The sequence below is a fragment of the Mchenga conophoros genome, linkage group LG23, assembly GCF_057382185.1.
Source record: "Mchenga conophoros isolate Kocher_MC1m ecotype Shallow Benthic linkage group LG23, M_conophoros_male_GT1.1, whole genome shotgun sequence".
NCBI classification, from domain to species: domain Eukaryota; kingdom Metazoa; phylum Chordata; class Actinopteri; order Cichliformes; family Cichlidae; genus Mchenga; species Mchenga conophoros.
In genome coordinates, this window is record NC_140547.1 from 827,480 (window position 1) to 844,285 (window position 16,806).

At 44.7% G+C, this 16,806-nt stretch overlaps 2 protein-coding genes across 3 annotated transcripts in view; both read left to right on the top strand.

Annotated features, from left to right (window-relative positions):
* Positions 1 to 2,015, top strand: LOC146546279 (claudin-7-like). The gene is made up of 4 exons (XM_085265087.1): positions 1 to 835; positions 1,045 to 1,209; positions 1,327 to 1,405; positions 1,492 to 2,015. Exons 1-4 carry the CDS (start codon positions 634 to 636, stop codon positions 1,652 to 1,654), a joined length of 609 nt encoding a protein of 202 aa, XP_085121213.1. The 5' UTR covers positions 1 to 633; the 3' UTR covers positions 1,655 to 2,015.
* Positions 2,016 to 8,110: 6,095 nt separating this feature from the next.
* Positions 8,111 to 16,806, top strand: part of p3h2 (prolyl 3-hydroxylase 2) — a 43,351-nt gene continuing 34,655 nt past the window's right edge. The window contains exon 1 of one of the 2 annotated variants that reach the window (XM_085265224.1): positions 8,111 to 8,883. In XM_085265224.1, the coding sequence (XP_085121350.1) occupies positions 8,467 to 8,883 (417 nt within the window). In that variant the 5' untranslated portion in view covers positions 8,111 to 8,466. The remainder of the gene's footprint in view (positions 8,884 to 16,806) is intronic. The other variant, XM_085265223.1, reaches the window with a different exon arrangement.

A 16,806-nucleotide genomic window follows, 5' to 3' on the forward strand; every position in this document is an offset into this window, starting at 1 on the left:
AAACCCGTTAGATAATCAGGCCATTGTTGTGTGATGGGCTCACAGTTTAGTTCCCTGCACGTAGCCTGTTGCAGTCTCATATAGGTGCAGGTTAAATGCACTAGGCATGCGCCACACGTGAAGCACATGTTTGATGCAAAGTGAAACTGCAGAAAAATCAGATTTGCACCGATCTTGAAATCCATTCTTGTGTCTGTGCACTTTGAGACCCAGTTTGATCATCAGGCCAGATTTGCAGAAACATATTAAATGCTAAATATTAAACTTCTACTCATGGAGGTCATCAGGAGGACTCATCCAAAGAAGAGGAATCTTTTTCGTATTTGTTCAAACATGTTATGGCGGTCTTTCCTTAGGATGTCAGTGTAATCTATGTTATCATCATTAGTTAATTAGCAAGATAAGACTTCCTGGAACATTTTCTTCCCATCAACGGCTGCAGGAGGAAAAAGGGATCTAGAGCGTGACGCATCTTGGACTTTAAAAACAGGAGGCAGCAGCGCTCACGCATAACTGTGAGCAACTACGAGCGACTACTGACTTCAGCGGCACTCATCAGCATTTCAGATCATTTGGACATTCCCAAAGACGTTTCAGGACTCGTCGATTAAGTTAACTCCTCTGCTGGATAAGATGGCCGCATCTGGATTACAGCTGCTTGGATTTTTTCTCTCCCTGGTCGGAGTCGGTGCCACTGCTGCCGCCACTGTTATGGTGGACTGGAAGAAGCTGGTCCAGGGCAAGCACCGCTCCTATGAGGGCTTATGGATGTCCTGTGGTGGAGTCCAAGACAGAGCCACCTGTGAAATTTACCATTCCTTTATCAAACTGCCAGGTAGGTTTGGATTGCACCCCAGCTTACAACAGGGGCTGTAATTAGTCAGAAATGTCTCTTTTTGACAAAGTAAAAATGTTTGTGTGGAATTACTTCCAGCTTTTTGTTGAGCTTTTGCAAGCAAAAATGTTCTAAATCTGATATTTAATGTATAATCTACATTTACAGTTTAGCAAACGTTCCCATATTTGTGCTTCTGTTTCCTTTAGATGAGATTCAAGCAACCAGGATAGCGTTGCCACTCAGCCTCTTCCTCTCTGCTCTGGCAATGCTCGTCTCCACAGTGGGGATGAAGTGCACCCACTTCATGGACGGTGCCTCGCAGAGCAAATCTGTGACAGCGATGATCGGGGGAATCATGTTCATGCTCTCAGGTGCGTTCAGATCTAAACTAACACATGAAACCAAAATTAAATGAGTGGAGAGACGACTAATGTATTCACAACAATGGGCTGCAGTGATGGACAATATCATGTGCTGTCTGTGATTAGGTTTATTGACCATCATCATCACCTCCTGGTTTGTCAAAGTTGTTCTTCAGAACTTTTATCATTCGCCTCCTCTAATCAGGTACAGCTGACACATATCGTCACACATGAACCCTGTGAGCAAACATGCAGCACGCTAAGTTAGTGTTTATTTGCTCTCTCCGGCAGATCTGAGTTTGGTAATGCCGTGTTTGTGAGCTGGGCCGGTGGACTGCTCACTCTGACTGGTGGTGCTTTCCTGAGCTGTCGGAGATGCACGACCATGTCCTCGGTGTCCATAAGCTCCAGCCGTCTGCTTCCCACCAGTGATCCAAAGTCCAACTACGTCTAGTTGAAAGCAAAGAAGAAGAAAAAACTTTCTACATTCACTGAATAATGAGGTCACATCAGGATCGGTCGTCGTGTGTTGTTTCCCACAGTAAAGATGTGAAGGTTCAACATTGAAATTTCTTCTGTAATTACAGATTTATGTTAGTGAAGGACCCTGTCGTCCTCCTGCACTCTTATAAAATCATCACGTTTATAATAAGCTTTAAATAAGATTTGCTTTCATAATTTAAAGTGTGGCCATAAAGTGCAGTACTTTCTGTTGTACTTTGATCTGTTTGTGTCTAAAGTGTGTGATTCATTTCGTAACTTGTCAGTTTTTTTATTGTTTGCATAATTAAATAAAATTGTTTTGTTTTTGTTTTTTTTCTCGTCTGGGTTTTCCTGTGTTTGATCAATGATATTTAAAGCTTGAACATTTTAAAAAGGTGCCTTTGTGAAGACAAACTTTATATGAAGTTATTTAAGTTTGTTATTTATTATTAGATGCTGACAAAAACAAAAACCCACAACCATGAAGCCACTGCACTTTTTAATGGAGGGAGAATTTGGAGGTTGTGCCATACGTGCAACAATACAAAAGCATCATGTATCAGCTGCATACTCTTCAGTAGTCTAGCCAGCGTCATCCTCTACGCTGTTGCATGCTGGGGCAGCAGGTTAAGTGTCGCAGGTGGCAACAAACTCAATAAACTGATTTGCACGGCCAGGAATGCTGAGTGGACGGAGCTAAGGTGGTGTCAGAGAGGCGGATGTTGTCCAAGATAAGGACAACGCTCCATGACGTGCTGGCCAATCACAGGAGCACGCTCAGCGAGAGACTGAGATTACCCAAATGCGCCACTGAGCCACACAGGAAATGATTCCTGACCGTGGCCGTCTGGCTGTACAGCTCCTCCATCTAATGAACAGTCACACGGCAGTAGTCGTACACATCCTTCATCGTGCACATCCTTCATCGTGCACATCCTTCATCGTGCACATCCTTCATCGTGCACATCCTTCATCGTGCACACCCTTCATCGTGCACACCCTTCATCGTGCACAAGCTTCATCGTGCACGTCCTCTGCAGAGAAAATAACAAGCTTTACAGTTTGGTAAGAGGGCGCCTCAGTTTCCACCATATAAATTGAACTTGTGTTATCTGCAGGGATATTTATAACTGTTTTGTTACATTTTGTAACTTTGTAATATTTGTCGTTATTGATTCAGTTTTGTCAGTCGCTGTTCTTACTGTCTGGGAGCAACTGTGGTCGCATAATTTAAAATATTATTCAGATTCCAGTTTTCAGTAATACTCTGCTTGCTAACCACCACAGCTGTAAAATAAACACAGTGCCATAAGTTTAACATGTGTTCAGACTTTGCTTTAACACACAAACTGCATTTGGTTGAATATAAAAAGTCCATAAGAGTTTGTTGTTTGCTGTATCCAGGCAGCAGTTATCTTAAACGCCACAGTGTACAAGTAATGAGTGTGTTTTCTCCAGTGTATTCGTTTCCTTCCTTTCATACACTGTCATTAAATCCATTACTGTACACCAGAAGCGTTGACAGGGTTGCTCTCAGACTAGACAAACTATGGAACGACAGTAAGAAACCTACTTTTGTTCAGTCTGCATTTCATAGTCATCAGTGTGTAAAACCAACCATTTAAGATAAGCACCATGTGAACATTTGTGTGGGCAAATATACAAGAGGAAGATCGAAGGATAAATACATGCTTTGATTTGATCATTTGCTCGGAGAGAACAGTGAAATTAATTATTGGCAAATACACATTTGCTCCATTAGTGCGTTTCTAATTTGTGGAAACAAATGATCTCGCTCCTCACTCGAAACATAACAAGACGTGGGTGTGGATTTAAGTGGATGCAGACTCTGGAGGGAGTGGCCGTGTGCCGCACAGATTCCTTCCTGAACTGCCAGCAAAAGACTAACAGAAAGAAAGCAGTCGTCATATCTAATCACGGCCCTAATTCTCTCTGGCTAAAATTTAACGAGGTGCTGAAAACATTTTGGTTCGTAGTAGCACGATGCCATCGCACAGCTGCCGTACAGCCATGATGCAAATGGCTGCATCCTGGAAGATGATCAGGAAGAGGAGTACAGAAGTCTGGTGAGGAACTTCCTCACATGGAGTCACACAAACCACCTGCAACTCAACACCTCAAAGACCAAGGAACTGGTTGTGGGAGGTCCAGAGCAGGTCCACTGCCGGTTCAGATAGAGGAGGTGGAGGTGGTCAACAAGTACAAGTACAAGTACCTCGGGCTGTGGGTGGACAACAAACTGGACTGGTCATGCAACACAGAGCACCTGTATAAAAAAGGCCAAAGCCGACTGTACGTCCTCAGGAGGCTGAGGTCTTTTAACATCTGCAGGAAGCTCCTGAGGATGTTTTTCCGGTCAGTGGTTGCTGGAGTACTTTTCTATGCTGTGGTGTGCTGGGGGAGCAGCACAGCAAAGAGGGACTCATCCAGGCTGGAGAAACTGATCAGGAGGGCTAGCTCTGTGGTCGGCATGAAGCTGGACACTCTGGTGACAGTGGCAGAGAAAAGGACACTAAAGAAACTGCTGGACATTATGAACAATGCTGGGCATCCTCTGCACACGGCCATAAACAACCAGAAGAGTCTGTTCAGTGACAGGTTGCTTCTCCCCAAGACAAGAACTAACAGACTTAAAAACTCCTTTGTCCCACACGCCATCAGACTGTTTAACTCCTCTCTGGAGGGGAGAGGGAGGGGAAACAGGAGGACAAAGGAGGGGGGACAACTAAGCTGTAGTGCCTCTTCACTGTGCAATGCTTTTTGTTAATAGTCAACGGTGCAAAACACTTCAATACTTGAAATGTGCAATTCCCTTGTATTCTTATTCCTATTTATTCTATTTATCCCTTTCATATATTTTATTCATATATGTCTCTGTATTTATATATGTGTGTATATATAAAATATTCTGCTCACGTTCTGTAACTTCTGTCGGTGCTGTGCTTTTGGAAACCGAATTTCCCAGAGGAACCCACCCGAGGGATTAATAAAGGAAACAGGAAACTGCAGGATCTAGGACTGAGCAGCTCCCTCTGCAGCTGGATCCTTAGCTTCCTGTCTGACAGACGCCAAGTGGTCAGACTGGGCAGCATCACCTCATCCCCCATCACACTGAACACTGGTGCTCCACAGGGGTGTGTACTGAGCCCTCTCCTGTACTCACTCTACACCTACGACTGCACAGCCACTAACAGCTCCAACATCATTGTGAAGTTTGCGGACGACACTACAGTGGTGGGTCTTATCACCAACGGTGATGAGACGGCTTACAGGGAGGAGGTCAGCGCCCTGACCCACTGGTGTCAAGACAACCATCTCACCCTCAACGTCGCAAAGACAAAGGAGTTGATAGTGGACTTCCGGAGGTGCAGAGAAGTACACACCCCCATCACCATCAACGGCGCTGCTGTGGAGAGAGTGAGCAGCTTCCGGTTCCTTGGCGTACATCTGGCTGAGGATCTTACGTGGTCAGTACACACAAACAAAACAGTGAAGAAGGCGCAGCAGCGCCTCTTCTTTCTCAGGAGACTGAAAAGATTCGGCATGAGCCCCGCATCCTCAGGACCTTCTATCACTGTGCCATTGAGAGCATCCTCACTGGATGCATCACCACCTGGTACGGCAACAGCACCGCCTACAACTGCAAAGCTCTCCAGCGAGTAGTGCGGTGCTCTGAACGGATAATTGGAGGTGAGCTTCCCTCCCTCCAAGACATCTACAGGAAGCGGTGCCTGAGGAAAGCGGGGAGGATCATCAAGGACTCCAGTCACCCCAGCCATAAACTGTTCAGACTGCTTCCATCAGGAAGGAGGTTCTGCAGCATCCGGTCCCGTACCGGCAGACTGAGAGACAGCTTCTTCCACCAGGCCATCAGACTGCTGAACACGTCATAGACACCTCAGCTTCACTACTGGAACTTCAACATTATGCACTCCATACTGTACAGTAATGCCACTGTTTTGCACATGTCTCACTCTGTATATTTTATTTTATTTATTTTATATATTCTATTCATTGTTTACTCTATTTAATTTGTAAAATATGTGTACACACACACACACACACACACATGTAGAAAAATATTTAGTATACACATCCAGAAATGCATATACTATTATATATTGTACATATATTTATTAGTTTCAGATGTAGCCATTCTTGTATTTTGCTTGTTTACATTATTGTATTTTGCACAACTCTGTTGCTTGTGAAGCTCGCACACAAGAATTTCACTCACATGTGCTGTACCAATGTACCTGCACATGTGATGTGACAATAAAAGTGATTTGATTTGATTTAAAGTTTAATCTTATCTTATCTTATCTTATCTTATTGTTGGTTTGAGCCCTGCTGATAGGAGAGGCCATTACAGTACAGTGAACTCACAGGCAGCATAGATACATGCTTTATGGTTGTTTACACCAAAAAGTCTCATTAGAACAGGCAACATTTTTACAGTCTTCTCTTGTCCAGTTTATAAAGTCCACGTCAAGTCTAACCTCAGTTTCCTGTTCTTAGCTGACAGGAGTGACACCTGCTGTAGCTCATGTGCTTCAAGGTTCAACTTGTGTGCATTCAGAGATGCATGGCTTCGCTGTTAGAAGTGGTTATTAGAACTACTGTTTCCTTCTTATTGACTCACAGCAGACCAGCCTTTGACCTCAAATGGCATCAACAAGGCATTTCCACCCAGAGAACTGTTCACACTGACAACCCTAGAGATCGTTGTGTTGGAAAATCCCCCATCAGCAGTTTCTGAAATACTCAGAGCAGCACGTTGGGCACCAACAACCACCTTTCTTCCCCATTCTGATGCTCGGTTTGACCTTCAGCAGCCCATCTTAGCTATGCCTGTATGCCTTAATGCATTGAGTGCATTGCTGCCATGTGATCAGTTGATTAGATTTGATTCAATCTGATCTGACGTCCTTTGAACAAGCACTTGGCAACAACGGGAAGAAAAAACTCCTTTTTATCAGGAAGGAAGCTGAACCAGGCTCAGGGAGGGCGGAGCTTTAAATGCTCTGCCACCGCCAGCATAGACTGTCATCTACATTTCTTCCATTGAAATAAGATAAGATAAGACTTTATTGATCCCACAACGGGGAAATTTTTGCGTCACCTCAGCTCAGGTACAGATATATGAAGGAAATACAAAAATACAAATAAGTACAATCAATGAAAAAAGTAAGATTACACACTATATACAATGGTAGCATACACACAAATAATTGACTTACTTTCAAAGATCATCTCAATATTAGAATATTGTATTCACAGCATATAGTAAACATGTATACAGCTCTAGTTTAGCTCATTGGTGTGTCTAAAACGTGTTGCACTGCGGTGTATTACATTCATTGGGCTCTTGTGGTTCTTCATATTATGAGTGATCGGTGTAAATCTCCTTGGTTTGACTGCCACCTAGTGGTGCAATCCACATACAGTGGCTTAATTAAATTAAGTAATCACATATTTCAGTTTGGCTTAATTGGTAATTAGGTCAAAACAGATGAAATAACATTTAAAAAACAGACTCACAAAAAACTGTCCAACTAAAGACAGTTGGACAGTTTTCTTACAGCTCTTTTATTTCGACTCTTCTTTCTGAAATTATATGTTTTATTTATATTCACCTTACTTCTCCATTTATTATTTATTAGACTTTCCCCCCTATCGATTCATCACATTTTTATTATCACTGAAATATCTGCTTTGTGTGCTTTTTATTTCTGTCACGTTTGGTTTCTTGCTTCTTTATAATTTACTTGTTTGGAGACCAGGAATAAAAGCTATGTAAATAAGTGACTTGACTTATCAAAGAAGTCTATGCAAGTGCTTTGACCTGGACTCTACTTTCATGTCGTTTTGTGGTGTTTTTAAAAAAGTGTTTGTACATCGAAAACCTGAAGAGGGAGACAGTGTCCACTGATGTGGGAAAAGCTGTGGGTCTGCGTCTGGCGGGGACTCGGAGCGAGCGCGTTTTTCTTTTGTTGACAAAGAATTTTCTAGTTGTTTCCTGCGCTCGCAGTATAACTGAATTTATTCTTAAACAGCGTAGCTGAGTTAACATGAGAGTTATTGAAGTTGCCCAAACAGCGTGGAAACGAAGTTTCGTTGATGTGGATGAGCTGAAGAGTTTGTTGTTTAGGACTCCCAGAAAGTTGATTCTGTTCATTTGGAAGGAGTGAGCGACGAAAACGTTTCTCCCTGTGACGGCGACACATCCAGTGAACAGAACCAGCTTTGGGGGATTTGCTTACCTGTTTGAATGTCTCTCGGTTACTTTTGGAAACTCTTTAGGTCTGAGAAGTCAAATGTCTCCTTTTCAGTGTTTCTTTATGACTGAAAACATCTTCAGGTTTGTCTCAGTGAGCTCAAATTGTCTAAAACTGGAGATTTTGTTTTTTATCTCAATGAACCCAAACAGTTTAAACGGTGCATTCCTCCTTTAAACGCAGCGTTTCGTGTTTTCAACGTTGAATAAACGGGACCCACGGGACTGCCCGTGCTTCCCCGTGGGGGCTGTTTCCCTGTTACGAAAACGAGCTTTGAGTGTACCCTGGCCATTCATCTCGGAGGGGAGGAGTTAAAGGAGCGAGAGGGGGTCGTAACAAGTGCGTCCTCGATAAGTAATTATTCCATTTCCGCCTCGCTCGGCTGATCCCTCTGAGAGGAGCGCTTGGATGAACTGGAAAAGGAGGCTGAGCTGATTTTTGTGTGCTCTCCGCCTGCAGCTCCTCGCAGCCTGAAGAGAAGAGGATGGATGGAAACTTGTTTCCGACTCTTATCTTCCTCCCGGTCCTGCTCTCAGCCGTGTTGCCATCTTCCGCCGGTGTGCTGGAGCCGTACGACCTTTTATATGATAACGCGGTGGAAGCGTTTTACAGTGCCGATTATGAGAGCGTGGTGCGCTACATGGAGGGAGCGCTCAGCAGCCACAGACAGGTCCGGGCCACCAGAGTCCGATGCCGGCTGAGGTGCCAGGACCAGCATCCGTTAGATGAAAGCTTCTCGGATCTGCGCTTTTTCGACTCGGTCCTGCGGAGAGCAGCGTGTATGAACAAATGCATCGAGGAGAAAGTTGGCACGCAGTCTCTGCACAAAGTCAGCGAGGATGTGGTGCAGGACTTCAGCAGGAGGATCCCGTACAACTACCTCCAGCAGGCGTATCAGAAGGTAAGGAGGGGGAGAAGGAGTGAACTGCTGGAGCTGAATGAGCACTATTGTTGTGGACTCGGCGGGGGAAGGTTTGTCTGGCTGGTCTGCTCAGCGCTACCTGCTGCATTCCTCATCAAAAAGGAAAAAGTTTCTGCTGCCTGACAACAAGAAGCAGAGAGACGAGAGAACAGCAGAGTTTTGCTTGTGCCAGTGTTGCGCAATGTACCCCACGTACACGGTGCGTGCAGTAGGTGTGTTATTGTTGCAAGACACGTTAATACACATCAAAGGGAAATGAAAGTATTTAGAAAAACACTTGCCAGTTTTCTTTTACTGAAAACTTGGCAACCATCACTTTAAGAGTCAAGATACGCTTTATGATCCCCGAGGGGCAATTTGATACCCCATGAAACACACCCACCCAGAAGACTCTACACGGAGCGCTGCTGCTTTGCGACAGTTTCACAAAGTGCTTCAATCCATCGTTGTTCTTCAGGCTGAGAGACCCAGACCAGCAAATATTAGAAGACTTGGTAAAACACAAATACAGCATTTTCATAAATACATTATACAGTAGATACACTGCTGAGCCAAAGTGACACTTTGTAATCAAGTACAAATACTTGGATTTTTCCACCAGCTCAGTTACCTGTAGATCAATCATGCTTGTCACGATAATGCAGCTCTATACATCTGTAGGCTGACAGCGATGCTCTCAGTCTCCATCCACAACAATGTGCTGTAACATAAAACTGTGTTGCTGTGAATGCTGTCGTGCTGATCTGTGCACTTTGTTTTACAGCAGTGCTTTGCTTTGTTTGGCTTTGTGGCTTCTTAGCGTGCACTGTTGGTTTTTCAACACGTTTGTGGGTTTTCGATCTCTCTCTTCCCACATCCACAGTGTTACAAAGCTGCTTGTTTGTATGAAGCGGATACATCAAGGTCCACTTGAAGTGCGCTGAACTAACAAATTCAGCCTGTCCTTTGACTTTTTTTCTTTGGACAGCTTCAGGTCTATAAGAGGCACAAATTAAGATGACGTCTGCATTATCACAGACTTTCTAAATGGAACTTCCCATGAGGCTCATCATTTGGTGAGCGCAAAGCAAAGCGTGGGAACAATCTGAGAGAGAGATAAAGCAGGAGAGTTGGGAACAAAGTGTAATGGCTTATTCAGGCTCCGTGTGCTGCTTTTTGTCCCCCAAGGAGGAGTAGGTTTGTGTCCCTGGCAGTCTGTGAATATTTGTGGGTTGTCTGTGCACGGTTTCACCAAACTGTAAACACTGCTGGTCATTCTCATTAAAGGATGTTTAGAGAAAAGTTGGAAAGCCCCGTGTTGGTTTAGTCAGTCCAGTCACTGTTCTTCTTAGTTTGTGTGGGAGGGGGGAGAAAAGGTGAGGGAAGCGTCTCCTGGAGTTTTGGATGGATCGTGAGGACCAGAACTCTTCAACATGGCTACAGCTGTGACACGACTTCTTCATGTGTCCCTCAGCAGTAAACGCGTTAGCTTGGACGCTTTAATTCTTAGTGCAACTATCACGCGGCATGTGATTGTGCCAATCAAGCTAGGGCTGCCACGATTAGTCGACTAGTCACGATTACGTCGACTATCAAAAACGTCGACGACTGATTTAATAGTCGACGCGTCGTTTGAAGCTTTGTAAGATCCCAAAAGACGCAGGAATAAGTAGCAGGATTTAAGAGTGTAATAACGGACTGAAACAGAAGATGGCAGCACTGCATGTACAAGGATGCCAGCTGCCGTTAAACCCCGAAGAAGAAGAAGCTGTGTCCCAGAATTCATAGCGCCCAGCTTAGTTTCCAACAATGGCGGCAGCTAGTTAGCTTTAATATTACTCTTATTATTCTTTCTGAGTCACAAAATAAACGTTTAACATATTTTCAGGCGAGAATGTAGCTGTGTAAACCTCAAATATCTGCTCAGTTTATCAGGACACCGCATATTTTCAAAAGCGCTCCGACGTTTTTGGAGACGTCTGTTACCCACTAGCTCGTTAGCGAGCCGGGGGCTAGGCTAACTAGAGCCGTGAGAACACTGGACTCCCGGCTGTCACTTAGATAACTTAAAAATGTTATTGTTTGGCTTTTTTTAGTATTTTATTTGTTCCTGAGTAAATCGGTTTGGATGAGATTAAAGTTATAGTTTTTACACAGCTGAATAAACGTCAAGCAGACAGCTGATTATCAGAAGTGTGAGATGCTCCAGAATTTACTCCGGTGTCCTGTTATATTTTAGATAGCAAGGAGTTTATTAAACTTCACCGAAACAATCTGCAAGTTTATTTAAAATTTAATAAACTATCATCTTGTCTTTATTTTTAGTTAGCACAGACCTTAAACACTTAAAGCTGTAAGCTAATGATAGTTATATAAGAGCAGATGCTGCTGGTGCAACCTACAGCTTGTAGGTTTTATGTCCAATGGATGATGATCTGATTAGTCGACTAATCGCAAAAATAATCGGTGACTAGTCGACTATCAGAATAATCGTTTGTGGCAGCCTTAAATCAAGCTATAAAATGTAAGAAAGGAAAAACTTGAATAAGATTGTTTCACTGAAGTCAGATGAGGGCAGTTTGACCCAGCTGGCTGACAGCTGGCACCGTCCTCCCACATGTGGACTGCTGCTGACTGTAGACCAGCCCCACATGCCCAGGTGATGACACACAGCTGCTACTGTGGTAGGAAGTTGATCGTGTTAGGGCTGCTGCTTCGCTGTGAGGTGGTTTTTGTTCTTTCTCCTGAATCAGCAGCGAAAGATTCAGAGCTGAGCGCTCTCTCCTGTCTAGACGTGACTATAGACTCGACTTTACAGACAGATGCTCGTCCAGATATGACAACGTTTCTCTACGTCTGCAAAGAATCATGTTTTCTCTGTTTTGAGAACAAAATGGCACATAATGGTTCGTTTTTATTTCCCCACAAAAGGACGCACACGCGCACGCACACACACACAGCCCTGCCTTTGCTGTTTTGACATCTTTGTGAGCCCTTTGGAAACAGCGAGCTCACCACAGGTAAGGAGGGGCAGAGCGGGGCTGCTCTGTTTGGCCACATTGACCATTAAGTGCACGCTGTTATAAAAAGGCGTGTTCCTGTAGTCTCTGACGCTCCGCTGTGCCACACCCTCCTCCTGACGCTGTACGGCATAATGTTGCTGTTGGGTGAAAGTCTCCGGCTCGCCTGTCGTTCAGCGGGGCAAATATTTTATTTTCCTTTTGTGGTTTGTGTACCTTTCTAAAAAAAGATGCACATCACCTTTTTTTGTAAGTATTAAGGGAAACTTGTGTAGCGGTCTTTGTGCGCTCGCTGAACTCTCCCAGCAACAGTTTGTTTTTAATCCACTGTTATTCCAAGAGCTGCTTTGAAAAACTTAAAACTTCTTTTTAACTTCTCAAAAAAGTTTCATGAAAGATTTTTCTTTGTTATGACAGTCGGTGGGGCAGCCATCATTCAGTCCCACACCACACATTTTAAATCTTCAAAGTTCACACCAAATACTGTGTGTGCTCAGGAAGTTTTCTCGTCCACTGTTTACGTCACCATATTCTCCCTGTGCATCTCTGCGGCGAGTCCAGCACTTCTACTACAATCAGCTTTTCTGGCATTTCACACTAGACCTATATCAGGGTTTCCAGCAGTTCACCAAAAACTTGGATGAGTCCGCAGTGTGCTCCAAGCCTGAAGGCAGCACGCTGGGAGTGAGGGCCTCAACCACAGCTCAGAGAAAATGCCCACAAAGGGCGCTGACGTGGCACTTTTGGATTTGTGTCACACCAAAACAATTGTTACACTCTAACTTGGCTTCATTGCTTTTGTCAATGAAATTCAAGCTGAAGGATGGCCTTTTTGATAAAATGGAGAAAATCCAGCACACGTGCAAACTTTAAAACAGGACACCAACTGGAAAGAAGGAGACCACGCTGAAGGGTGCAGAGAAAACCATCGATAATGAAACGACCTCCTATCAGCAAGCGCTGGGTGACAGTGGGATGGGAAAACTCCCTTTCAACAGGAACAAACTTCCCGTGGACCCAGGCTCAGGCAAGGGCGGCCGTCTGCTGTGAGCGGTTCAGGGTGAAGAGAGAAAAACACGACAAAAACACGTTGTGCAGGAGATTATTAATAACTAATGGTTAAGTTCAGAGTGATGCATAAACACACAGTGACGAAGAAAACACTCACCAGGTCACCAGGTCACCTGATCCAGCCCTGCAAGCTTTAAAAGCAGAGATAGTGTCTGTCTCCTGAACCCAAACTGGGAGCTGGTTCCACAGAAGAGGGCCCTGAAAACTGAAGGCTCTGCCTCCCAGTCTACTTTTCTGTAGTCTGAAAGGGAAGTGCTGTGATTAGTTAAGCAGGTAAAAACATGTTGCATTAAAGTCAGCATAGTGGATGTTCTGGTCCAAAGTGAGCTGCGTCTCCCTTTCTCCATCGTGTACAGGTAATGGTCCATTATTACTGCTGTGGAGACATTTTCTCCTGCTTCACATAATTTTCATCTTACTGTAGATTAAGCCGAGACTTTTCAGACCCAGCAGGGCTCGTCTCAGACTGCCCACTGTCATTAGAGTCGTCACGTACAGATTTGGGACAGTGGGATGGTCTAATGACCCTGTTGATGGGCTTTGTTCTAATAATGAACGGGACTGAATGCATCAGCAGTGATGGGAAAAATGCAAAGACTTGGCAGGAATCATGTAAATCTGTTCATTCGAGTTTACTTTTCTCTGAGAGATGAGAACAGAGGGAAAGCAGCTTTCTCACGATTTGTCCGACTGTCCCATTGATCTTTTCTGCTTTGAGGACTTTCCCGTGTCTCCCAGCATGGTGCTAGAACGTGGCAGCAGGTCAGGACACTCAAGTCTGCTGCTGTTCCTTGGGATAGTTTAAAACTCGAACTCATTCACGAGTACGATGATTTGATTACAGCACAGCTGGAAGGTCGTGATTGCGATACTACTCCATACATCCTGTATGCTTATATAAAACCTCGGGTGTGTACGTGAATCAGAGAAAAGCTAAATGAAAAGAAACTGACGAACCTGTGAGACTCAAGCGCCCTGGGAGGCTGGGCCGGGGTCTGCTCCTTGTTTTGAGACGTCCACATTAGTTTGGACTCGAGATCCTGGACAAAGTGATTGTTTGTTAAGAAAGAATGAAAAGATTTTGTATTAAAAGCAGTGAGCCTGAGTCTGAGATGATGGTGTCGTCATCTGCACATAATAAGGGGACACGAGGGTTGAAGCACACAGAGAGTGAGCTCTGCATCTGGCACAGTTACAGCAAACAAAAACAGTCCAGCTGCTGCTGAGTCTGAGTCGTGCGTTTGTGTCGGCAGCACTCGTTCTGTGGTTGACCTGAGAAGTGAAGGAAGGAAGATGAGAAGATCATTGAATTTAAAGGTCTCATCAAACGTCTGGGTGCAGCAGCGCCTTGATTTGTTTGTCACTGACACCCAGACTGTTTTTAATCGTGATGTTTAAGAACTGGTTTGACGTGTTGGAGAATTGAAAAGAGGAAACTATGAATGGCGTGTGTGTGTCTGCTCTTGGTCTCGAGCGTGTTCTGCTTTAGTCTGAGCACAAACTAAAACCAGCAAGTTCTAGTTTTAGGTATACAAGACTTGGCTTGCCACTTGGTAACCATCTGTTAAATGGCGAGCCAAGAAAAGGTTGCCTCTGGGCGGTTATTTGGGGTTAACAAGACCAAGCTGCTGTCCAAATGAATGAGAGCCGCAAATTTAGTTTCAAGGGCTACCAGGACACGTGCACGCATAGGATCACCAGCAGGTTATGCTTCCACTGCACGTGCTCAAAGTTGCAAGACATTAAGCCCTCAAAGATCGCGGCTTATCTCACCAGAGCCAAAAACTTTCATCATCTACGCACGAAGCCAAGAAAAACGACTACATCTTCTTGCATCTTCACCGTCGTGATGCGTTGAGTTTAAACTTTAGTCAGCCTGTGTGTGTGCGTGAGTCCAACAGGCCAACTGGCTTGATGCTTCAGGTCCACCTTAAAAGGTTTTAGCTGTGCTGCTGCTTGTGATGGATTCACTGGTGTTTCTTTAACTGTCACACAATGAAGATTAAATGGAAATGTTCCAAAAAACAAATGCGCTGCTGTGTTGTTCCAGTAACGGGGAAACAGGAGTGGTAAAACTGAACACCTCATTCAGAGTCAGAATGCTCCACACCTGCACCATCATAATGCCCTCCTGGGTGAAGCATGCTGCGATTTGCCCAGATGATCAGACACTTAGCAGTGCCAAAGGTCTTCTGCATGACTGGATTTCAGCAGAGAACCCATGACAGGAATGTGGGGGCGTGGCACCTATATTGTTCTTGCCCTGATTAACAAACTGCTGCCGCAGAGCAGAAGGCTGGTTCAGGATCAGCTGAAAACACTGCGTCGGTTTGCAGTCATGAAAAAGACAGATGAATGGAGCAGAGTTGGCCTCTGTGGAAATGAGTCCAAGTAGAAGAACAGACGTAGTTGGATCTGACAGGAATCAGGACGCCTTCAGTTTGGATTCACTGACGGATTAGTCACACTGACCACATGGTGACTGCACTGTTTTCCTTTTTCATGAAAGTTCACAATATCCTCTTTATCCGATAAGCAGGATTTGGGCAAAAGCGGAAGAACAGTATTTAGACGTGTTCATGTGGATTTTGTCCCCCTTTTCTCACATTGAAGGGTTCGCATGCCTCTGATGGGGGCTGTCGATCTTTGTTTGGTGGCTTTGAAACGTTTCTGTGGTGTCTGAGCACAGAAACCTGAGTTAGCGTGGAAAAAGTCGGTTTGCATTTACACACTTTTCACTGATTTTGGTAAATCGTGAGGTGTGTTTTGGTAGATGGGTGGGAGCCACATTTATTTCAGTCAAGTGTGTCAAAGCACACAGGGAGGAGACGTGTGTTTGCACAAAGTGTGCCTGAGTAACGTGTGTTGACTTTCCCAGAAAAATACTAAAGTCAGCTTTGGATGGTCTGGAGGATGCTGCAGACAGAGCTGCCTGCTGACACCACGAGGAGGGACTCACAGATAATGAATTACAGCCTACATTGATCAGTTGCATACCCACTGGCATGCCCGCTGCTAAACTCCATCTCCCCTGCTGCTGTTTTCTTTTAATCAAAATGTTTGCTTGCGCGTAGCCAGCGGTCACTTCAAGAGCTTTACTCGTTTGCTTATTCAGACTAAACATTTTGAACAATTGAACTGTTGGCACTGGTTTAAGCCACGTTAGCCAACCTCTCAAAGGAGGTAGAATACTCATCGGGTTGTGATGTGTCTCATATCCAGCCCACAGCTTGTTCTGATAAATTGTGCGGTCGCATTAAGTTGGTTTTGTGCTTGACCGCAATAAGTTGTGCGCCGTTAAGAGTGGAAACCGCAAAGAAGGGCGAGTGCACAGGAACCTGAATCTTCCTCACTAAAGTGGGTAAAATGACTCTTGATGGCAGGAGGTTTGTGGTGCTTTGTGTGAGGTCCCAGCTGCACAGAGCTGCAGGCCTCAGAGCAGAGTAAGGTCACATGCCTGTTATCCCCTTTGTCTGTTTGGTTAAGCACACACGACAATGGCAAGATGTGAGTGTATACATTTCCACTGAACTAGCAAAGCAGAAGGTAACTGATACTGTTCTGCTGTTGTGGTTCTGCTTGGGCCGAGCTGTGATCGTCTCCACCCTCTCGACCTCGCTGTGTTGACAATAATGGGTTTAGCTCGAGGCTTGTGCAAGTGTAGTTTGGCTGTAGCGCTCCAAAAGGAGTGCAGGGATAAAGCAACACAGCTGTGCTGGGCCCAGTGTGGCTTGTGTCTTAATGCATAGTGAAGCTGTGTGGTAACCTGGCTGATGTTAAGAGCTGAGGATCTAATATGGGTCCAATAGTCCTTACTGACTCTGGAAACTGG